The sequence below is a fragment of the Geotrypetes seraphini genome, chromosome 3 (genome assembly GCF_902459505.1).
Source record: "Geotrypetes seraphini chromosome 3, aGeoSer1.1, whole genome shotgun sequence".
NCBI lineage: Eukaryota > Metazoa > Chordata > Amphibia > Gymnophiona > Dermophiidae > Geotrypetes > Geotrypetes seraphini.
In genome coordinates, this window is record NC_047086.1 from 372950518 (window position 1) to 372975564 (window position 25047).

Consider the following 25047-nt stretch of genomic DNA (forward strand, 5'->3'; position numbering starts at 1 on the left):
TTTTGTAAACCATCTAGGTTTAAGATGGTAGAAATTTTTAAAATAAATACTGATCTGAGTGGAGGACCAGTCTAATGGTTAGTGCAGTGGTCTTTGATCTTGGCAAATTGGGCTCAAGTCACATTGCAGCTCCTTGGGCAAGTCGTATAACCCTCCATTGCCTCAAGTACAAAAAAATAAAAATAAACCTTAAATTGTGAGCCCACTAGAGACAGGTGTTTGCAGATGTGTGTCCAGAATTGGTATGTCTAATAGTACCAAAGAAATTATTATTAGTAATAATCTAGGTGGAGTTAAAGTCCCTAAAGCAAATGATTTATACTTAGGAATTTAATTCCTGGGACGAGAGATGTAAAGCAACTCTAGCCCCAGAAATGAGAGTCCCCTTAATGCCGATACCTTCATTCAAATGGAATTTGCTTGGCATTTGTGTGAAGTCTTAAACTCTGGGGGGAAAACTGTTTGTACATTAGAGACAATTGCAAAATAAGCCTGTCAGTGAGTAACAGTAAAGCCAAATGTGACAAACTAGTTTAAAGAGCTTCTTTAGACTGAAGCAAGAAGGGTTATATGATTCAGAGAAGGGAGGGTTATCTTTGCAAGGGAAGAAGTATTTCTCAATTGGAATAAAAGGCTTATTAAATACATTGCCTTATTTGGTGTTGCTAAATATTCTCTTTAGTATTAATAGAGCTGGTAGAATTCTAATAGTATCTCTGCATGCTAGAGAATAAAGTAGACCTGCACAGGCAGGGAGCCCAGCTAACCAGACTACCTTCAAAAGCAACTTTAGCAAACTTGAAAGACCAGGACATAAGCCAAAAATGCCTAACTTGAGTGAGTTTGAAGATATCCTTGGGATACCTGAACAGAGTTGTCTTCCTGGAGTGTTTTTTTTCTTTGCTAAGTATTTAAACCACTGAAACCTTGACCTCTTGGCTGCATTCAATTTTGTAATGTCTTTCTGCTTTCCTGCAGTTGTTGACCTGCTGTACTGGCGAGACATAAAGAAGACGGGCATAGTGTTTGGGGCCAGCCTCTTCTTGCTCCTTTCCTTGACTGTGTTCAGCATTGTGAGCGTGTCTGCGTACATTGCCCTGGCTCTGCTCTCTGTCACCATCAGCTTTAGGATATACAAAGGCGTTCTGCAGGCTGTCCAGAAGTCAGATGAAGGCCATCCATTTAGGTGAGAGAAGTTTTCACTCTTATCTTCAAAGAAAAGAACTGTGTGTAATTTTTTTTTTATTTTTTAAATCCTTTATTTTGATGCCCGAGAGAAGAGGAGCCTAATCAGACTTTTATAACCACTCAAACTGAATGGCTCTAACCTCTTTAGTCTTTCCTCATATGAGAAGAGTTCCATCCCCTTTATCATCCTGGACTACAAAATCATGAGTAGTGTAGAACGGGTACAGGTGGATCAATTTTTTTTACTCCATCAAAAATTACAAAGACTAGAGGACATTTAATAAAGTTATAGGAAGATACATTTAAAACAAATAGGATGAAATATTTTTTCACTTGGAGAATAGTTAAGCTCTGCAATGCGTTGCCAGAGGATGTGGTAAAAGTGGTTAACATAGCTGGTTTAAAAAAAAAAGTTTGGACAAGTTCCTGGAGGACAAATCCATAGTCTGCTATTGATACAGACGGGGGAAGCCACTGCTTGCCCTGGATTGGTAGCATGGAATGTAGCTACTATTTGGGTTTTTTGCCAGGCACATGTGACCTGGATTAGCCACTGTGAAAGTGGGATACCGGGCTAGATGAACCATTGGTCTGACCCAGTAAAGCTATTCTTATGTTCTCACTAATTAAATTCTAAAGCAGTTAGTAAGTGCTTTATTGAAATATTGCTTTCATATCTTAATGTACAGCATACCAGCTCACAGTAAGAGGTAGCTGAGTAATGAGTGGTCAGTGGTGGACATTTGGGTAAGCTGACCGAATTTCAGTTTTGATGCTGAAAATAGCCTGAAATCTTTATTAGGCCTTATTTCAGCTGAAAATGCCAGTATATTTTTGACAAACATTTATGCTGTGTACTATAACTTTCCTCTGAACAGGAGAAGCACTCCCCCCCCCCCCCCAAAACCCTGAACCTACCATACAATGCTGGTGGTCCAGTAGCTAGTCAGGACAGGAATGATCCCCAGTTGTTCCTGCTCATGTCATTTCCACTGTTAAAGTGGTAGCACTGCCAGATTTGCCAATTCGAATCGATTCACCGATTCACTTCAGTGAATCAATTTGAGTCGATTCATTTCCCCCAAATTCAGTTAACAGCTGTCTTCCCCTCCCCCCCAACCCGTGAGGCCTGACACCTCCAGGACCTCCTAAAGCAGCAGCAACGGCGGTGGATGGCTAGCACAAGTAGGCTTTGAATAAGCTTGTTCACGGCCTGCCCCGCCAGGGTTTCCTTCTGCCGCATCATCAGTGACAAGGTGAAAAAAATTTCTGCTGGTAATAAACTGCTCATCCCTAGCTTGTGTTGCATTTCTGAATATTGAGACCATGACTTTGATCAAGTGACTTGTACTTCAGTGGATCTTTGTGGAGTTGTGTTTCGCACAAACATTTATGTTATAGTGGACATCTGAGTGAAGATGGAGCACAAAGATTTTCCATTTCCATTCACTCCATTCCAGGGAGGCATAGTCAACTTAAGGAGGGGGGAATAATAGGAAGTGGTGGTTGACTAAAGTTTCAGAAGTGGGAGTTCTTTAAACACGCTAAGTGTATTCTAGTTAGACTTCTAGTGTAGAATAGTCCCTATGTTTTGGCAACATGTATGTATTCTATTCCTACCTAGTGATCCAGCTCTGTTTGGGTGCCGGTGTTGTCCTCTGGGTCCTACAGAAGTTGGTTTTAATTCTTCATCCAGGTTCTGACAGCCACAGACTAGGGAATGTAACTTCCTGCAGCCCTTCTACAACAGCAGATGCATCACACTATACAGTTATAATCCCTGAGTGCCTGGAGGCCTCCTTGCTGGAGCAAGCATTCAGATAGGGACTGTACTCAAAACACTGCTTGCTGCTGATCTTGTGTTTTATGTAGTTAGGGAAGGCACAACAAAGGACTCATGAGGATGAGATGTCGGTAATCCAGCCACGGGTGTAAAGTTCAACGTTCACTTTATTGATAGTAGCACTGCGGAAGTGAACGTTGAACTTTACACCCGTGGCTGGATTATTGACATCTCATCCTCATGAGCCCTTCGTTGTGCCTTGATTGTCTTGTCATTGAAGCCTTCTTGGGCTCCCTTTTTGCTGTTAGGGAAGGCTTAGAATAAGTTTTTGTTTTGTTTTTGTGCGTACTTGCAGTGCTAGCACAGTGACTATTAAAGTAGTCGGTGACAGAATGTACTTATATCACTGCTGAGTTAGATGAGATGTGACTGCAGACTGATTATGGCCCATAGTTTAGGGGTACAGTTTGTGGAGTGTTGTATTTTTTTGGTTGAAGTCCCTTTCTCTGTAAATTTGGCCTTCAAAGATATTTAATGATGATTTTTCTCATGCTGCAGGGCTTACTTAGACTCCAGTATTGGTATATCTGAAGAGTTGGTCCAGAAGTACAGCAATGTTGTTCTGGGCCACATTAACTGCACTGTTAAAGAACTCAGGCGTCTCTTTCTGGTGGAAGACTTGGTTGACTCTCTGAAGGTAAGTCATAAGATTTAGAGCTCTTTTTACAAAGCCATGGCAGCAAATGCAACAAAGCCATTCAGTTCCTATGGTTTTCGTCAATTTGCTGTGCTGGGATCACTACTTTGTAAAAGGAGCCCTTAGCTTTTGCATTTTTTTAATTTATAAATTTTTGCAACTTTGTGTCAAAATTTTTCCTTGTTTATATAAGCAAAACAAATGAAACTTGGGCGATCTTATACATTTTAAAATCTATTCAATGAAACTAATGCAGATTTTCATGTTTTTTAAACTGACGTGTAAAAAGCCTCAAAGTGGGCCGATAAAATAGATGCCTAAAAAATTTCAAAGTTTAGCCTTCTGTGGCTCCTGTAATAATAAAGCTATCCCCGTAAAACTTTTTGTCTCTCTTGTGACATGACTTTATCAAATATATGATTTCAACTTATAAGTTCAAATCTTGTTGCCTTACAATTTAAATTTATTGGTTTATTAAAATACGGGTAGTTTTAACCAGCTTTTACAAAAAAGTCATCTAGAAACCATTTTCATCTAGAAACCAACTCTATTAGAGCATGTTTTGAGAAAATATGGTTTTGTTTTTCAATGCCACCAAATAATGCCAAAAAATAAGGGTCATAGATTAACGAGCTACTGTATCTTTCAACCTTTGATACTTTATATAAATGTATAATGCTATTTCATTGCAATACGGATGGTATGCTGAGCTTTAGGGTTGTTAATCTATGCTCCTCCTCCTCCTCAGTCTCGGCTGCATCCTTCAGTTCTTCCTTCTATAGGCGAGCATGAAGGTGTCTTGCTGATCTACTCCATTTATTGTCTTGTGGTACCTTTTGTTTTTTTCACTTTATTTGCAGTTTTTTCTACACGGCTTCAAGGACTACTGTGCCAGCTTAAAGAGGAGCAGACAAAGCCAGATTCTGCAATGATTAAAAATACTGTGATAAAAATCCAACCGGACCCTCACGGTCCGTGTTTCGGTGAACACGCCTTCCTCAGGGGTCCAATGGTGTGCAACCTCACATATAAAGAATTGGGACTGAAAACAGTCTATTGTCTTTAAACATGTGAGCAAATGCATTTTTTTGCTACTTCAGCTTGTCTGCGGTGTTTTTTGCTCACATGTTTAAAGACAATAGACTGTTTTCAGTCCAATTCTTTTATATGTGAGGTTGCAAACCAGTGGACCCCTGAGAAAGGCGTGTTCGCCGAAACATGGACCGTTTAGGGTCCGGTTGGATTTTTATCACAGTATTTTTTATCATTGTACTTTTTTAATTGAATTTTCATGGTTTTATATGTCAGTGTTTAATATGTTATCTCCAGAACATCTGTATCCACAGTTTTTATTTTAATCCTGATTCATAATAAACAGAGCCTAAACACTATAACAAGGAATTCTTTCTTAAATGCAATAAAAACATCACAATTGGTCTCCTCCCTTACCCATAAAATTCTAAACATTTTATGCAAGGGCACAGTAAGGTTGGAAAACTTTTGTACAGAATTTAATATGTAACGATCACAATTTATGCAAAAATGCCAGAGAATTGATGCAGAAATTTAACCCTCAGTCACAGAATTTACCTCTGCACTCTTGCAGGAAACTAGGGATTGTTTAAATCAGCGGTCTCAAACTCAAACCCTTGGCACAGCCACATTTTGGATTTGTAGGTACTTGAAGGGCGGCAGAAAAAATAGTTAATGTCTTATTAAAGAAATGACAACTTTGCAAGAGGTAAAACTCTTTATAGTTTATAAATCTTTCCTTAATTGCTTCTGATGATTTCAGCTATCCACAGCTGAAAGCAGTGCAACAGGCAGAAAGTGAAGTTTAGATAGCTTTTCACTTTCTGCATGTTGCACTGCTTTCAGCTGTGTATAGCTGAAATTATCAGAAGCAATTAAGGAAAGATTTATAAACTATAAAGAGTTTTACCTCATGCAAAATTGTGATTTAGATTCTAAAGTATCAACTGCAAGAGACAAGATTTTAGTGTAGTCCTCTAGGCTTTTATACAGGGGAGAATCCAACTTGTTCTGAAAAACTTGTGCCTTAAGTTGTCTGCAACCGCCTTCAGTTCTCACCTCCTCCAGCACCAGACACAACCGTCATCTTACATCAAGCAGTCACCACCAGGAGAGGTGCCAATTTTCACGAGATTACATACACACGCACAAGCTGCACTGCTTCCAATGGTTACCTTACGTTCTGGAATGCTGCCCACCTTGCTGCTGTAACCTCACGCAAGTGCTTTCCTGCATCTGTACGCGATTGTGAGGTGGAGTGGAGAGGACAATTGTGTACAGACACAGGAAAGTTCTTGCGTGAGGTTACAGCAGTGAGGTGGGCAACGTTCCAGAACAATGGTAACATACCGAGGGCCTCAAAATAGTACCTGGCGGGCCGCAAATTTGAGACCACTGGTTTAGATTATCAATGCTAGATTGTGCTTTGAAAATCTGAACTCCTGCTTAATCTATAAGCAAGAAATGCCAAAAGTAGGGTTTTTCCTGGCAAGCACACAATTGTTCTTCGATGGGTAGTCATACGTGATTCATCAAGTGGCATTGAGCAAAAATAACACTTGTTAGAACAGTTCTTAAAATAGTGTGTTTTAGTGTCATTACAATTAGCTCCATTGCATTTAGTTTTTATAGTAAACCATCTTCTCAACTGATATATATTTGATCCTAGGCAGACTATCAAGATAATCATTCTGCAAAAAATCCAGGAGTATTTGCATTTATTGAATAAATCCAATTATGTGGAAAAAGTGGGGTGGCTTTAGCTGTGCATCTTACATGGGGAGAGATCAGAAGTCTCAACCCCTGCTCTTGTAATGAGGGACGCTTTGGGAAGGGGTTTTCAGTTAGATTGAGTTGCTAACCCAGTTTGCCTGTGTTTGAGAGGAGGGTAGTAGTAGATGGGCAACTTATAAGGGAACATTTTTGTTGAATACTGTATTTATGACGAGCAAATGGTTTGAACTTTTATAACACTTATTTTTTCACTTAAAAGGATGGGCAACTCTGCAGACTAAGGACCCATGATATGAAAAAATCAGCCATTCTTAACATTATCCCAGGACAAGCAGGCAGCATATTCTCTACATGTGGGTGACGTCGCCGACGGAGCACCCTAGCGGATGTTTTCGCAAACAGACTTGCTCAAAGACCTTCAGGCTTGCGATTGGCCCGCGCAGGTGCACGTGCCCCTCCCGCCCTGCCTAGGGCATGCGTCTCCTCAGCGTGTCCTCAGTTCAATGTTTTCCGTGGAGCCAGAAGCACTGCTCCCTTACTTCGCGCGTTCTCTTTGTCCCTCTTGCACCGTGGCTTATTTGTGTTTCCTTTGAGTCGCTGTACTCGCGTCTTATTTTCTTTATTTTCATTTTTTTCAGTTCATATAATTTTGACTGGGTTCCCGGTCTTCCTCTGGCCGCCTGGCCTCACAGGGCCGCAGCTTTCTTTTTTCTTATGTCCCGTCCTCGTTCCGGTTTTAAAAACTGCACTAAGTGCATCCGGGTTATAGAAACATAGAAACATAGAATATGACGGCAGAAAAGGGCTGTAGCCCATCAAGTCTGCCCACCTTAATGACCCACCCCCAGACTTCACCCGGCTAGAGATCCCACATACATATCCCATTTCTTTTTGAAATCGAGCACGTTGCTGGCGTTAATCACCTGCAATGGAAGTTCATTCCAATGATCGACCACCCTTTCGGTGAAGAAATACTTCCTGGCGTCGCCATGAAATTGCCCACCTTTGATTTTCAGCGGATGACCTCTTGTGGTTGAAGGTCCTTTAAGAAAGAATATATCGTCTTCCACCTCGATGCGGCCCGTGATATATTTAAAAGTCTCAATCATGTCCCCCCTCTCTCTACGTTCCTCGAGCGAGTATAGTTGTAGTCTATTCAGTCTTTCCTCATATGGGAGGTTCTTGAGTCCCGAGACCATCCTGGTAGTCATTCGCTGAACCGACTCGATTCTCCGCACATCTTTTTGATAATGTGGTCTCCAGAATTGAACACAATATTCAAGATGAGGTCTCACCATGGTTCTGTACAGGGGCATTATAACTTCGGGCCTCCGGCTGACGAAACCTCTTCGGATGCATCCCACCATTTGTCTAGCCTTGGATGCAGCTTTCTCCACCTGCTTGGCAGTTTTCATGTCTTCACTAATGATTACTCCCAAATCACGTTCTGCCCCAGTCCTAGCTAAGGTCTCACCATTCAGAGTGTAAGTTCTGCATGGGTTTTTGCTGCCTAGGTGCATGACCTTACATTTTTTGGCATTAAAGCCCAGCTGCCAAGTCGAGGACCAATGTTCCAATAAGAGCAGGTCCTGCTCCATACTGTCGGGTAAGGTGCTGTTATCTACTATGTTGCATAGTTTGGCGTCATCGGCGAATAGTGTTATTTTACCTTGAAGCCCTTGAGTCAGATCTCTTATGTATATGTTGAAAAGGATCGGTCCCAAGACCGATCCCTGTGGCACTCCACTGGTCACCTCCGATGTATTGGAGGGGGTACCGTTAACCACCACCCTCTGGATTCTACCGCTTAACCAGTCATTGACCCATGTCGTCAATATCACTCCCAATCCCATCGAAGTCATCTTGCTCAACAATCTGCGGTGCGGGACGCTATCAAAAGCTTTGCTGAAGTCCAAGTACACGACGTCTAGAGACTTCCCCATATCCAGTTTCCTTGTAACCCAGTCAAAGAAGCTGATCAGATTGGATTGACAGGACCTTCCCTTTGTGAATCCATGCTGCTGGGGATCCTGTAGATTCTCCTCGGTCAGGATCGTATCTAATTCTTGTTTAATAAGTCTTTCCATGAGTTTGCTCACTATTGAGGTGAGACTGACCGGTCTGTAATTTGCAGCTTCCGTTCTGCAACCTTTTTTGTGCAATGGAATGACGTTAGCTGTTTTCCAGTCCATGGGGACTTTTCCGGTACTTAGGGAAAGATTGAACAGCACGGATAGCGGCTCTGCCAGGACATCACACAACTCCCTAAGAATCCTGGGGTGTAGATTGTCCGGTCCCATGGCTTTGTTCACCTTGAGTTTTGATAGTTCGCCATGGACGCTGCTGGGTGTAAACTTGAAGTTTTGAAACGGATCTTCCAATGTTTGCCTTGCTTGCAATTGTGGACCGGTCCCCAGCGCTTCACAAGTAAAGACTGAGCAAAAGTATTCATTTAGTAGTTTGGCTTTATCAGAATCCGTTTCTGCATAGGTCCCGTCTGTTTTCCTGAGACGTACTATTCCATCTGTGTTTCGTTTCCTGTCGCTAATGTATCTGAAGAAGGATTTATCCCCTTTTTTAATGTTTTTCGCTAGTTGTTCTTTTGTTTGAATCTTGGCCTCTCTTACTGCCGCTTTGACTGCTTTAGACCTGGTCAGATAGTCTTCTTTTGTCACCCTGTTTCCTGTTATCTCCATCACCGATTCTCATCGTTGGTGTGTGGAGTGCCTGGGCGCAGAGCACCGCGCTGAGTCATGTCCTCTTTGTGCAACTTTGCAACCGCGGGCTCTTCGTCGGAGGGTGGCCAAGATTCTCTAACTCTTTGGCCCCATGGATCCTGCGAGACAGGCCTCGAGCTCGGCCTCGGCCCCTCCTGCTACTCCAACCTCGGGTAAGTCTCCTTTTTCCTGCTCAGGTGTGACGGCAAAGAAGCCTTCCTCAGAGTCTCATGTCAGTGCCACCTCTTCGAGACATCACTTTAAGCGTGCCTCCTCACGTAGGGAATACTCTTCCTCGAGGTCGCCCCCGAAGAAGCGCACTGCTGCACCTCTGACCCAACTACCTTTGGTCTCGGTGCTTATGTTCGAGGACATGCTTAAGGCTATTATTACCATACAGTTTTCCTCGGTGGTAAGCCAACTAGTCCTGACCTCGACGCCTTTGACCTCGGTCTTGACCCAGTCGCGGTCTGGCCAATCTGAGCAGCAACCTTTTTGAGAATTCGCCCCTGAGTGTACCTATCTATATGTGAAGAGGCGTAGTAGTCTTGAGATGTATTAATTTATTTCTGCTGATCATTTGAATTTATTCACTTTTTAAAAATTTTTCACACTTTTTTCTCAAGAGTACTTGACAGTTTATTGATTTGTTCTCTCTGTGTTCAAAAGATCTTTTCAAATATTGTGAACAAGTAGTTGATTCATATGTGCTGAACCAGTTATGTCTCTTCATTGGCATTAACTCAGAATAGAAGCTGAACCCAATCTGGAGCCAAAATGGAAGATATAATGGTTTGATTCTCTGGATTAATAAACCATTATTAGCTGATATAGCTGGGAAATGCCTGGTGGTTAAATAGTGATGTGTAAAAAATTGTCATCCGTTAAAATTGCATTGTGCACTGTGGGGTACATTTGAATTGTACAAGTTTGCACTAAATTGTACAAATAAAATAAGGAAAAAGTTTTTATCTACAGGAGTACTCGTCATAGTCTGAGATCAGGTGATATCTAGCAGCATAGTCCTTATGCAATAGATGTGTTTAGGGTAGGGAGGGTTATTATATTTGTCTTCATATTCTAATGCATTGAACCTGGAAACCTTTGCTGCTCTGAATGAACCTTGTATGCACCCTTGGAATTTTTCAGACACTCGGGGCCTTAAGTTTTATTAACTGTGATGACTGTACAATCAAAATAATGTATCTTCTTTTCCTTCTAGTTTGCAGTTTTGATGTGGATCTTGACATATGTTGGTGCCTTGTTCAATGGTCTGACATTAATGATTTTGGGTAAGTCTTCTTAAGCTTTAATTGAAAAATATGCTTGTCTTGTTTCATTTTAATATTAAAATCCAAAGGGCTATGGTCAGTTGGGTTGATTTTGGCAAGATCAAGGCATTTGGAATGTGGTCCAGTTACCGTATTTTCACGCAAATAACGCGCACCTGTATAAAACGCGCACACGGGTATAGCGCGCAGAAATCACGATGATATGTGCAAAAACTTTGGCATACCGCGCTCACGGGTATACCGCGCATGCTGCCCGACGCTCCTTTCGCCCGCCCTGACTTTCCGTGCGCTGTCCCGACTCTCCGTTCACCCCCCCTGACTTCTGTGCACTGCCCTGACTTTCCGTGCGTGGTCCCGACTCTCCGTTCACCCCCCCTGACTTCCGTGCACTGTCCCCCCTTGAAGGTCTGTCCCCATCCTGAAAGCCTGATGCCCCCCCCCCCGACGTCCGATACATCCCTCCCCCCGAAGGACCGCCGACTTCCCGACAATATCGGGCCAGAAGGGAGCCCAAACCCGCCTGGCCACGGCGACCCCCTAACCCCACCCCGCACTACATTACGGGCAGGAGGGATCCCAGGCCCTCCTGCCCTCGACGCAAACCCCCCCTCCCCCCAACGACCGCCCCCCCCAAGAACCTCCGACCGCCCCCCCCCAGCCGACCCGCGACCCCCCTGGCGACCCCCACGACCCCCCACCCCCCTTCCCTGTACCTTTGGTAGTTGGGCCAGAAGGGAGCCCAAACCCTCCTGGCCACGGCGACCCCCTAACCCCACCCCGCACTACATTACGGGCAGGAGGGATCCCAGGCCCTCCTGCCCTCGACGCAAACCCCCCTCCCCCCCCAACGACCGCCCCCCCAAGAACCTCCGACCGCCCCCCCAGCCGACCCGCGACCCCCCTGGCGACCCCCACGACCCCCCCACCCCCCTTCCCCGTACCTTTGGTAGTTGGCCGGACAGACGGGAGCCAAACCCGCCTGTCCGGCAGGCAGCCAACGAAGGAATGAGGCCGGATTGGCCCATCCATCCTAAAGCTCCGCCTACTGGTGGGGCCTAAGGCGCGTGGGCCAATCAGAATAGGCCCTGGAGCCTTAGGTCCCACCTGGGGGCGCGGCCTGAGGCACATGGTCGGGTTGGGCCCATGTGCCTCAGGCCGCGCCCCCAGGTGGGACCTAAGGCTCCAGGGCCTATTCTGATTGGCCCACGCGCCTTAGGCCCCACCAGTAGGCGGAGCTTTAGGATGGATGGGCCAATCCGGCCTCATTCCTTCGTTGGCTGCCTGCCGGACAGGCGGGTTTGGCTCCCGTCTGTCCGGCCAACTACCAAAGGTACGGGGAAGGGGGGTGGGGGGGTCGTGGGGTTCGCCAGGGGGGTCGCGGGTCGGCTGGGGGGCGATCGGAGGTTCTTGGGGGGGGGCGGTCGTTGGAGGGAGGGGGGTTTGCGTCGAGGGCAGGAGGGCCTGGGATCCCTCCTGCCCGTAATGTAGTGCGGGGTGGGGTTAGGGGGGCGCCGTGGCCAGGAGGGTTTGGGCTCCCTTCTGGCCCGATATTGTCGGGAAGTCGGCGGTCCTTCGGGGTGGGGGTGCGAGTGGTCCTGCTGGGGGGGGGGATGTATCGGATGTCGGGGAGTCGGCCGGGCAAGAGGGCTTGGGCTCCCTCTTGCTCCGATCGTGGATGCGGGTGCGGGTGGGAGCGCGTGCGAGCGGTCGTTCGGGGTGGGGGTGCGAGCGGTCCTGCTGGGGGGGGTGAATCGGGCGTCGGGCGGGGTGGGAACTATGTTTTAAAACTTTTGTATACCGCGCTCACGCATATACCGCGCGAGGGGTATGCGCGGTAGGTAAAAACGCGTATAACGCGCGCGTTATATGCGTGAAAATACGGTATTAAATGAGAGAGTTTATCTTTTGAGAAATTGAATAGGGCAGGGTTGTCCTTGAGAGCTGCAATACAGTCTTTTTCAGGATTTTCCCAATGAGTTTGCATGGGATCTATTTACATGTACTACTTCCATTGTATGCAAATAGATCTCATGCATATTCATTTGGGAAATCCTAAAATCCTACCTGTCGAGGGCCAAGGTTGGATGCCTTTGTTTTAATAGTTCTAAATTACTTGAGCAGGGACATTAGTTAACGTGATTTTTGTATTGGACTACTTAGGCAAAATAAAGATTCTTCGGTTTACAGAAAATGTAAGTCTGAGTAATGCTAGATGTTTTGCTTTGGAACATACAGGTAGTTGTTGACTTATGACCTACCTAACTTAACGACAGTTGACTTTGTGACTGGACCTGACTGCAGCAGCCACTCACGCTCCCTCCCACCTTCCCTCCCCCTGGGCCTCCCTTAGATTTTGGCAATCCAGCACAGTGAGTGAGGGCAGGAGTGGTTCTCTTATACACCTGCCCATGCAGTCTTGCTGAAAAAAACCTGCCTTGAGTTCCTGCGGAAACCTCGCAAGAATGCCATGAAGTTTGGCAGTTTCGTGAGGTTGCCACAAGAACTCATGGCAGCCATTTTTCAACTTACAATCAAATCAGGCTACGACCAGTCGGTCATAACTGGATGTGGTCATAAGTTGATCACTACCTGTATGTGGGAACATGAATTGGGATAAGTTGTGGGGGTGAAGGATTACTCAGTCCTTGTTTTATGTGACTCATCGGGCCCTCTGGATGCCATATAAAGTGTCTAGGTTGCAGAGGGGTGGATCTCAGGACTGTTGATCTTCCTAGTCAGATGTTGGGATCCTACAACATATGTTGTACACTTGCCCAAATGTGAGACAATTTTGATGATCTGTAAGGGGTAGAATTGAAATTTATTTTTCATTTTTATGTCCCTCCGACTTACAAACTTGTTTTACCTTCTGTAGCTTTGCATCCTGTCTTAAACAACAAAAAAGGAGCTAAAATTGTCTAATATATTAATGGGAATAGCGATGCAGCAAACTTTAGCAAACTGGAAAAATAGTTCAATTTTGTCTGAATGTGCCTGGTGGAATTCTGTCTGTTTTAGTAAGAAAATAAGAGGAGGTAGCTGCTATTAAAACACACTTTTTCACATTTTAAAAAGGTTTGGAAATCTTTAGATGTTTATTGTTAGACTTGTAAAATTTTAAAAGTACTTTCGCCATGGCGGGTTGTGCAACTACACCGCTATGTAACAAATGTCACCTGGCCCCTAATACCTTTCATCATGGTATTTGGAGTTGCCGAGTAATACAGACACTCTGGTTGGCCCTTTTCCATTATTTGTAGAGGGTCTTGCAACATACCTTGACTTAGGGCAGGGGTAGGGAACTCCGGTCCTCGAGAGCCATATTCCAGTCGGGTTTTCAGGATTTCCCCAATGAATATGCAGGAGATCTATTTGCATGCACTGCTTTCAGTGCATAGTCATTGGGGAAATCCTGAAAACCCGACTGGAATACGGCTCTCGAGGACCGGAGTTCCCTACCCCTGCCCTAAATATAACAGCTTGTTAAACCTGTGGCCACAAGATATTGGTTGGTGTAATCCAGACTGAATAATCTATATGTATGTCAAAAAATGTGTCCAGATTGTATTGGTTTTACAAAGCTGACGCCTCAGCCCCACCACTCCACCGCAAAATTAAATTTAAAGAGCGGGAGATTTACTATGGGTGCCTCATCATTGGCTGTCGGGTTTATACCGTAATTCAAAACGTTATGTTTATTTATTTTATATTTATAAATTTGTTTAATAATTTTTCAGTCGTTAAACTTTAGACTTTAAGAAGTTTTAAGAAATAAATATTCCAAGACTCTTCAATTTATGAATGCCATGATTCTAAAAGTACTTAATACTTATCTCAGCATAGACCCAGGGAGTCAGACCCGACATGTTTCACAGAATTGTGTTTTATCAAGGGTCTCCCGAGGGCGCCGCTGCCACTATTAAACTGTCATCAAAATCTAAGTTTGATTTGTGTTGGAAGTGAAATACCATATTCATATGCTTATTGAACAGTCATGTGTAAATAAGGTTTTGATTATGAGTACATTCATACGAAAACCACATTATTTTTTTTTTCCTTAGCTCTGATTTCACTTTTCAGTATTCCAGTTATTTATGAAAGACACCAGGTAAGAATTTTTAAAACTATTATGTGATCAACTTAACTTCCCAAATAAGTAACCCTTTAAGGTGTTCAGTCCAGGCTTTTATATACATAGAATTTGGAATGTTTGTCTGTAGGTGAACCCCTGTACACAGGACTCTTTGCATTTTGGTTGCATTCAGAAGAAATACAATGCTAAGGGTTTTTTAGCCTCTTAAAATGGTTTCTAGTTTGTACTAAAGTCATGATTACATCCTAACCTGAACCCCTTTTGAATAAACACATCAATAAAATAAATCTTTTGATTAGTCAACAGATTATCCCAGGACAAGCAGGCATGATATTCTCACATGTGGGTGACGTCATCTACGGAGCCCCGGCGCGGACAGCTTTTCAAGCAAACTTGATTGAAGTTTCAAGTTTGCACACTGCACCACGCATGTGCGTGCCTTCTCGCCCACTAGAGGGCGCATCCCACCTCGTGGTCCTCAGTTCAAATTTTTCCGCGGAGCAAGAAAGCCCTGTGGATCTGAGCTCCAGTGTTTTTGCCTTCTAGCTGCCGCGTTTAGTTTGTTTTCCCTTCGAATTAGTTCGCGGTGCTGTTTTTCTTTTCGGTTCTTTTCAAAAAAAAAAAAAAAAAAAAAAGTCTTTCGTTTTTCCTCGGACTCCGGGGACTCCCGGAATCCGTGGCCGCGGGACGTCGGTACGTTCCCGGCCTTCTTCTTTTCCTTCGTGGATGTCCCGTCCTGTTACGGGATTCAAAAAGTGCAGCCGGTGTGAAAGGTTGCTTTCCATCACCGACCCTCACCGGTGGTGCATTGTCTGTCTTGGGCCCGAACATCCGACAGACTCGTGTGATCGCTGTGCTACCTTCCAAAACAGGGCCCTCCGTCGCCGTAAGGCAAGAATGGCCGAATTGTTCGCCGTCGACGCACCTAAGGCCTCGACGTCGGCCTCGGCTTCGGCCCCGGCCTTGACCTCGGCCTCGGCGTCCTTGGGGGCCTCGGCCTCGCCTCTGCCCTCTTCCTTGAAGGCGTCGTCAGTGAAGCAAGCTTCGGGTAAGTCCTCTGTTCTATCCCCTTCAGCAAAGAAGCCATCCTCGAGTCAGGCCAAGGCGGGTGGGTCGACCCCGGCCCCGCATCGGACCTCGACTCCGCACACCCCGAGGGAATACTCGAGACCGAGGTCGCCCTCCAGGGAGTGTGCCCCGGACTCGGAACTCCCCACCTTCGTGGGGATTCCGGCCTTCCAGGATCTCCTCCGAGCTCTGATCTCATCGGAGCTGTCGGGAGCCCTGGAAGTGTTGCAGCGTGCTGCGGTTCCGGCGGCCTCGACCTCGGCCGGGGCGCCTTCGGTCTCGGAGGCCCCGGCCTCGGCTCCCTCGGGAGCCCCGACCTCGGCGACCTCGGTCTCGGGTACGGTGGCCCCGTTCACCTCGGCCCCGCCCCGGACCTCGACCTCGGGGGAACCCCCTGAGCGGAGTGTAAGGCCCAAGGAAAAGTTGCGCAGAGTGCGCCGTCTTTCCTCCTCTTCCTCCGGGTCTTCCAGACACGCCTCGCCCTCGACGCGACCTCGGACGGGGCGTCGATCGAGGAAGTCTAAGCGACCCCGAGGCTCGCCTCGGCGCGACCGCTCCTCGTCGTTCGGGGGCGAGGCGCTGCAGGTGTCGGAGTTGCGCCTCGACAACCCGAGGCTCCTCCGCTCACCTCATGGGAAATCTTCCCGGGCCGCCTCGCCGAGGAAACGGGAGAGTGTCCCACGAACCCCTGGGTCCTCACCCAAGGGCTCTGCGAGGAGGATAACTTCCCCTTCCCCCTCGAGGGCCCTCGAGAGGGGATCCTGGGATTCGGGATCGGTTAGGGATCCTCATTATTCCCATGAGGCCTCCCCCCTCTCCTCGGGGGGGCGGTCGAGAACCCCGTCTCCCCAGGCTAGGCCGTCCTCATTTTCATCCTTCGTTCAGGACATGGCCCAAGCCCTGGGGATTGACCTGATGGTAGGCTCTCGGTATTCCAAAGAATTTTTGGAGGAACAGGACCTCCCCACTCTTCCTAGGGAGGTGCCTAGACTCCCTCTCAACAGTGTCCTTCTGCAAACCTGGCTGAATAACTTGTCAAACCCTCTTACAGTCACGTCTGTGCCTTCAAAAATGGAATCGAAATATAGGACGATTCCCCCTAAAGGGTTCGATAAGGCGCAGCTCTCACACCAGTCTCTTCTGGTGGAGTCTGCTCTTAAAAAATCACAGCCCTCACGGGTTTCTGCGGCGGTTCCACCAGGCAGGGAGGGGCGGACCCTGGACAAGTTTGGCCGTCGCCTCTATTCAAATTCCCTGATGGCCACCAGGGTTCTAAATTACGCCTTCACCTTTTCCTCCTATTTGCGTGGTATGGTGAAGGACCTCCCTCAATATCGAAACTCGTTACCGGACTCCCAAAGAGCAGGATTCGATAAATTTATGTCCAACCTGTCTCAATTGCGGTTGTACCTATTCCACGCAGTGTACGACGCCTTTGAGCTGGTTTCGAGGGTGTCGGCCCTAGCGGTGGCCATGCGCCGCTTGGCCTGGCTTCGCACCCTCGACATGGACCCAAACCTGCAGGAACGCCTGGCAGACTTGCCCTGTGTGGGGTCCGAGTTATTCGACGAGTCATTGGATGCGGCGACCAAACGCTTGTCGGAACAGGAGCGCTCTCTAGCATCCCTGGTCCGCCCCAAACCTAGACCCCCGCCGCAGAAACCCTTTCGGCCTCCGCCGCGCCGATACCCTCAGAAGTCGACTCCGGCTTTCTCCAGACCGCCTCCGAGACGTCCGTCTCAGCGAGGCAGAGGGGGACAAACCCAAGCCCAGGCGCAGGGCCCTTCTAAACCCGCGCCTTCCTTTTGACGGGCTGAGCGGACGGGGCGGGTTCCCCTCCGCACTTTCTCAGGAACCCCTTCCTATCGGGGGCCGTCTTCGGTCCTTCCGGGAGGCATGGACCGGGATTACCTCAGACGCTTGGGTGCTCCGGATCGTCTCCGAGGGCTACTCGCTCAACTTTGTGTCCTCGCCGCCGGACAGTCCCCCAAGTTTAGTCCCCTGCAACCGTTCGCAACTACCGACCCTTATAACCGAAGCCAAAGCCCTCTTGAAGCTTCGGGCGGTCGAGCCGGTCCCCAAGGACCAGTGGGGTACGGGGTTTTACTCCCGCTACTTTTTGGTCCCAAAAAAGACCGGGGACCTGCGCCCCATACTGGACCTCAGGAAGCTCAACAAATTCCTGGCCCGGGAGAAGTTTCGAATGCTATCTCTCCCGGTTTTGTACCCCCTCTTGGGGGAAGGGGACTGGATGTGCTCCCTCGACCTGAAGGAAGCATACACCCATGTTTCGGTGCACCCCGCCTGTCGAAGATTCTTACGATTCCAGGTGGGGGACCTCCACCTCCAGTACAGGGTACTGCCCTTCGGCCTGGCCGCGTCCCCACGAGTATTCACGAAGTGCATGGTGGTGGTTGCAGCAGCCCTCAGGTCACGTGGACTCCATGTGTTCCCTTACCTGGACGATTGGCTCATCAAAGCCCCGACCAGGGAGGGGGTTATCTCAGCGACCCGACAGTCTATTGCCTTCCTGCAAACTCTCGGGTTCGAGATAAACTTTCCAAAGTCTCAGTTGAGGCCGTCGCAGTCTCTTCAATTCATAGGTGCGGTGCTGGACACGGTGCGCCTACGCTCCTACCTGCCGACCCAGCGGTTGGAAACCTTGGTACGGATGAGCCGCCAGGTCTCCCAACTATCGAGGGTGTCGGCCAAGTGCATGATGATGCTGCTGGGCCATATGGCCTCGACGGTACATGTCACGCCGTTTGCGAGGCTACATCTGAGGATCCCTCAGTGGACCCTCGCGTCCCAGTGGCGTCAGGAGTGCGACCCGGTGTCTCGCCTCATTTCGGTAACTCCGCCCTTGCGGAAATCGCTGCGTTGGTGGACAGACTCTTCAAATCTGTCCATGGGGCTATTGTTTCGCACTCCGCCTTTTCGCAAGGTCCTGACCACGGACTCCTCGGAGTACGCGTGGGGAGCCCATCTCGACGGTCTTCGCACGCAGGGCCTGTGGTCGACAGAAGACCGTCAGTGTCATATCAACGTGCTAGAGCTGCGAGCCATCTTCCTAGCACTTCGAGCCTTCGTTCACATATTGCAGGACCAGGTGGTCCTCGTCCGCACGGACAATCAGGTGGCAATGTATTATGTGAACAAGCAGGGAGGAACGGGGTCATGGCCCCTCTGCTCCGAAGCTCTTCGCCTCTGGGAGTGGGCGGCCTCCCGGAACATCTTCCTCCGGGCGGTCTACATCCAAGGAGAACGGAATTGCCTGGCGGACAAACTGAGTCGACTTCTGCAACCGCACGAGTGGACTCTACACTCAGCAGTTCTACGCGAGGTTTTCGCTCGCTGGGGAACGCCACAGGTGGATCTGTTTGCCTCTCCGGAGACACACAAACTACCACTATATTGTTCTCGGATGTACTCGCAGGACCGTCTGGAAGCGGATGCCTTCCTACTCGACTGGGAGGGGAGGTTCCTGTATGCATTCCCTCCGTTCCCCCTGATCATGCGAACGTTGGTACACCTAAAATCGTCCACGGCCACGATGATTCTCATAGCACCTCGGTGGCCGCGTCAGCACTGGTTCTCCCTTCTGCTCCAGCTCAGTGCCAGGGAGCCTCTCCCCCTGCCTGTCTCTCCTTCTCTGCTGTCTCAGAGTCAAGAATCCATGTTACATCCCAATCTGCAGTCATTGCACCTGACAGCCTGGTTTCTTGTTCCCTGACTCCTCCGGACCTGTCTCAATCGGTGAAGGAGGTGTTGGAAGCCTCCCGCAAGATCTCGACGAGGCTTTGCTATGCGCAGAAATGGACCAGGTTTTCCACCTGGTGCTCGTCTTTTCACCTGGATCCGGTATCAGTTCCGGTATCCTCGGTTTTAGAATATTTGTTTCATTTGTCGCGCTCCGGCTTGAAAACCACTTCGGTGCGGGTTCATCTCAGTGCGATTTCTGCTTTCCACCAACCTCTGGAGGGACGCCCTCTGTCAGTCCATCCCTTGGTGACACGCTTCATGAAAGGGTTACTCAGGGTTTGTCCCCCTCTTAAGCCTCCGTCTGTCGTGTGGAATTTGAATGTGGTTCTGGCTCAACTGATGAAACCCCCGTTTGAGCCACTCAACAAGTCCCTCTTGAAATTTCTGACTTGGAAGGCGGTGTTTCTAATTGCCCTCACCTCCGCCAGGCGGATTGGGGAGTTGCAAGCCTTGGTTGCGGACCCTCCTTTCACTGTCTTTCATCACGACAAGGTGGTTCTCCGCACCCATCCTAAGTTTTTACCTAAAGTTGTTTCTGACTTCCACCTCAATCAGTCCATTGTCCTTCCTGTGTTCTTCCCGAAGCCCCACTCCCATCCTGGCGAGACGGCGCTTCACACGCTTGACTGTAAGAGGGCGTTGGCATATTATCTTCAACGCACCAGGTCTCATCGGAAGGTTCCTCAATTGTTTTTGTCCTTCGATCCCAATCGATTAGGGCATCCAGTTGCCAAGCGCACTCTGTCTAACTGGTTGGCCGCTTGCATTTCCTTTTGCTTCGCTCAGGCTGGCCTTCCTCCCCCGGGTCGAGTCACGAGGCACAAGGTCCGGGCGATGGCAGCTTCGATAGCTTTCCTCCGATCCACTCCGATGGAGGACATATGTAAGGCTGCCACTTGGTCTTCGGTTCATACATTCACCTCTCATTACTGCCTGGACACTTTATCCAGGAGTGACGGCCGGTTTGGCCAGTCAGTTTTGCAAAATCTGTTTTCCTAAATTGCCATCCTCCCACCTGCCCTTTTTTGGTTAGCTTGGAGGTCACCCACATGTGAGAATATCATGCCTGCTTGTCCTGGGATAAAGCACAGTTACTTACCGTAACAGGTGTTATCCAGGGACAGCAGGCATATATTCTCACAACCCGCCCGCCTCCCCGGGGATGGCTTCCTTGCTAGTTATGGAACTGAGGACCACGAGGTGGGATGCGCCCTCTAGTGGGCGAGAAGGCACGCACATGCGTGGTGCAGTGTGCAAACTTGAAACTTCAATCAAGTTTGCTTGAAAAGCTGTCCGCGCCGGGGCTCCGTAGATGACGTCACCCACATGTGAGAATATATGCCTGCTGTCCCTGGATAACACCTGTTACGGTAAGTAACTGTGCTTTGTGTCCTTGTGTGGAAAAAATATATGAACCCTTTGTTCAATAACTGGTGACACTTTGAGCAGTAATAAATATTTTCTGTAACCCTTGTTCACTTTCTCATATTGCCCCTGGAATTTTGGCCATACAGAACTGGTTTAATTCAACTTTTCCCAGCACTGTATTTCCAAAACAATTTTTGGGATCTTGAGCCCACTTCATAGAAAAGGCTACTGTTCTTTTCACATGCTTTGTGTACTATTTTGTAGCTAAAGATTCTCTAGAGCAGTACCTCTCAAACTGTGTGCCACAGCACAGTAGTGTGCCATAAGAGATTCCAGAATTTTACTTTATTTTAAAAAATTCCCTTCATAAATATTCACTAGAATAGATGCCATGCATAGTGCATACGCAAGAGTTTGTCAATGTAATGAGCATCTCTGTATGCGTAAGAATACAACCGCCCAGACAAGCATCATTCTTTGACGTGATTGGTCTTTGAAAATTAATGGCGATTTTATTTTAATTATTTATGCAGTAGTTATCCTAACTTGAGCAACAATGCAATCAAGGCTTTGTTACCGTTTGGATCTTCTTATCTTTGAACTTGGATTTTCAGCTCTGACAGAAATTAAATAGAAAAAAGAGAACGACTGCAGATGGTGGATGATGAAATGTGTGCTTTGCTTGTCGACTATCAAGCTGTGTATTGAGTTAATTTACATTCAAAAACAAACGCATCCATTGCATTGATTAGCAATTCTATCTACTTTAGTTTCACTGTTACAATTACCAATACATAGCTTAAAGAGCTTTAAATAAATAACACTCAAATTTTAATTTTTTTGTTTGGTTTTGCAATTTTATAACTTCAGTTATAATTTGCCGTGAAAAACATTTGCTCCGTTTAATCTGAGATTTATATGTTGCACTATGCCTACAAAGGTTCAAGGCGACTTACAGAACAATATATAGAGAACTGGTGTGCTAGAGAACTAAAAAAAAGGTTGAGAAACTGCTCTAGAGCCAAACTTAACTAGTCTATATTTGGTAGCTAAAGACAGCAAGTGATTGCTTATTACAGAACTCTTGTATTGGACAATGAGCTGGTTTTAGAGGTGTGTTTTGGCAATGACTTCACAGGACATAATACAAATTCCTGTCTAGTTTTCATTTCATAAAGTAATTTTTTGCAACTCCAAAGTTGCTCATGTGTCCTAGGTTTTGATTCTTTACAGTAAACCCCCACTTAAGATTAATTTCTATTGTTGGAAATATGGTCTTTCCTTGTTTATATAGACGACAACTTAAGGCAAGAGTACTTTTTTTTTTTTACACAGTGAGACCTTGGTGCACTTTGCTATTTAAAGGTGGTCACGATGGTATCTGAAGGCAAGGCTGAGAAAGATCTGAACAGCCTTTTGTAGCTAATAGGAGCCAGACTAAGACCTGGGAGGACATAAGAGTTGCCATGCTGGGACAGACCGAAAAGTCCATCAAGCCCAGTATTCCTTCTCATTATTGACAAATTGACAACATACCTTTGTTGACAAAAATGTTAGAATCAATTGTAGCTGGTCAACTTACTAATTATCTGGAGAAATTTTAATTTTCAAAAATTCAACAATTACGATTACAAAATAAATATGCAATTTTGCTTCAGTTCGATTTATCTGCGGCATTTAATGTAGTGCATCATGACATTTTGCTTCATTTACTTTAAGATATTGGTCTTAACCAGGTTGTTCTTGACTGGTTTTCTAAATTTTTATTGTCTCGTTCATATTCAGTCAACATTGATGGTGATATTTCTAATTCTTGACAGCCTCTTTGTGGAGTTCTCCTGAATTCTCTGCTTTCCCCAATCCTGTTTAATCTATATATGACTACTCTGAATTCTTATAAGTTGTCAGCTTGGGAAACGCTTCTCACCTATGCGGATGATATTTTTATTTTGATTGAGATTGAATCGGATATAACCAATTTAGTTTTTAAAATAAACCACTGTATTTCCAAACTTCAAACTTGGGCTATGTTAGTCCAGTTGAAGTTGAATGCAGCCAAAACTAAACTTTTGTAGTTAGGCCCAAAACTGGACTGCCTTCTAACATAGTAACATAGTAGATGACGGCAGATAAAGACCCAAATGGTCCATCCAGTCTTCCCAACCTGATTCAATTTAAATTTTTTCTTCTTAACTATTTCTGGGCAAGAATTCAAAGCTCCACCCGGTACTGTGCTTGGGTTCCAACTGCCGAAATCTCTGTCAAAACCTACTCCAGCCCATCCACACACTCCCAGCCATTGAAGCCCTCTCCAGCCCATCCTTCCCCAAATGACCATATATAGATATGCAAGTCTGTCCAGTACTGGCCTTAGTTCAATATTTAATATTTTCTGATTCTAGATCCTCTGTGTTCATCCCACACTTCTTTGAACTCCATCACTGTTTTCTTCTCCACCACCTCTCTTTGGAATGTATTCCAGGCATCCACCACCATCTCTGTAAAGTAGAATTTCCTAACATTGCTCTTGAATCTACCACCCCTCAACCTTAAAATGATGTCTCCTGGTTTTACCATTTTCCTTTCTCTGAAAAAGATTTTGTTCTACGTTCATACCCTTCCTCTAGGGCAGGGGTGTCCAACCTTTTGGCTTCCCTGGGCCATATTGGCTAAAAAAAATGGTTTTGGGGCCGCACAAACATGCAAACACTGCAGCAAGACAGAGGAGGGAGCCGGCAAAACAGTAAACATCCGGGGGCAGCAGAGGAAAATATTGCATCCCTCTTGACCGGGGCCGTAGGTTGGACACCCTTGCTCTAGGGTATACATTAGTGCTGCTCGATTTTCGAATCGAATCGGGCGAATCGATTCAATGGCCGACCCTTCCCCCGTGCCTTCCTAAGGTAGGAGCTGCAGCGCTGCCTCTTGCTGGCTGTCTGCTACTACTCCTGCTTGAGGGGGAGGGTCGGTCAGAAAGGCCTCCCCCAGCTTGCCCATTCTTGCCTACCGCAGCTTCCCCGCTTTTACCTCCTTTAGGCTAATAGGGCAGCCTGCAGGCTCGCTGATGTTACAGCGATCCGTGCAGCCACCCATGGTCCTCAGCGGCACGTCCTCTACCGCGATCCTGCCCCTGCTCTGACGTCAGGGGCAGGATCGCAGCAGAGAGAACGTGCCACTGAGGACCATGGGCAGCTGCAGAGATCGCTATAACACCAGGGAGCCTGCAGGCTGCCCTATTAGCGTTAAGGAGGTAAGAGCGGGGAAAGTGCAGGCTGCAGGGGGAGCAGGCGTTCGTTTACAGTGGAAGCGAGTGCCTTCGGCGGGGGGAGCAGGCCTTCACGGTGGGGAGGAAGAGAGAAAGTGCCTTCATGGGGGGGGGGGGAACAAGTCTTCGGCGGGGAGCAGGCCTGTGCAGAGGGAGGAGGAGGAAGAGTTCCTTAGGTGGTGGGAAAGCAGGCCTGTGCAGAGGGAGGAGGAGGAAGGAGTAAGAGAGGGAATGGGAGATGCCAGACCTGGGGTGAAGAGAAGGGAAGAAAGAAACCAAATCAAAAAGAGGGGGAGGAAAGCAGAGGAGAGGTGCTGGACTAATAAGAGGGAGATGGAGAGAGAAATGCAAGACCACAAAGGGAAGGGTACAAGAGGGACAGATACTGCTCCAAAGTAGGTGAGCAGGGTGCAGGATGGCAGGAGAGATAGGAGAAAGCCTGTACCCTGGGGAAGGGGATACAGGAAGTAAGGAAGAGAGAAAGAAGAAGCTGGATATGGGGAGAGATAAGATGCTGGGCATGGAGGGAGCATAGAAACAGGGACACAAGGGGGACAGTACTGGAGAGGAAAATAGGGACACAGAAGAGAGATGCTGGATGAAAGGGTAGATGAGAAAAGGAGAGATGGTGGATCTGTGGATGGTGGGGTCCATCGCTGCAGCTGCAGGGGGATGGAAATGAAAAAAAAGAAAGATGCCAGACCTCCTGGGGAGGAAAGGGAAACAGAAGGGGAGGACAGAGATGGAAGATGGATGGTTAGCACAGAGAAAGAAGGAGAGCCTGATCAGAAGACAACCAGACCAACAAGATTTGAAAAAATGACCAGACAACAAAAGGCAGGAAAAATAATTTTATTTTCTGTTTTGTGATTACAATATGTCTGATTTGAAATGTGTATCCTTCCAGAGCTGGTGTTGGACCGCAAACGTGAGCTAGGATTTAATAGAGAGAGGAAAAGTATTTTTTGTTTGTTTTTTGTTTACACCACAGGACCAGTGTGGGTAGGATAGGGCAAAGGGGGTGAAGAGGCTATAAAATAAACCCACC

At 47.1% G+C, this 25047-nt stretch overlaps 1 protein-coding gene across 3 annotated transcripts in view; it reads left to right on the plus strand.

Annotated features, from left to right (window-relative positions):
• Positions 1–25047, plus strand: part of RTN4 (reticulon 4) — a 165007-nt gene that overhangs the window by 133257 nt on the left and 6703 nt on the right. For all 3 annotated transcript variants that reach the window (XM_033936833.1, XM_033936835.1, XM_033936834.1), the window contains exons 4-7: positions 979–1186; positions 3530–3668; positions 10374–10443; positions 14505–14551. In XM_033936833.1, the coding sequence (XP_033792724.1) occupies positions 979–1186; positions 3530–3668; positions 10374–10443; positions 14505–14551 (464 nt within the window). The remainder of the gene's footprint in view (positions 1–978; positions 1187–3529; positions 3669–10373; positions 10444–14504; positions 14552–25047) is intronic.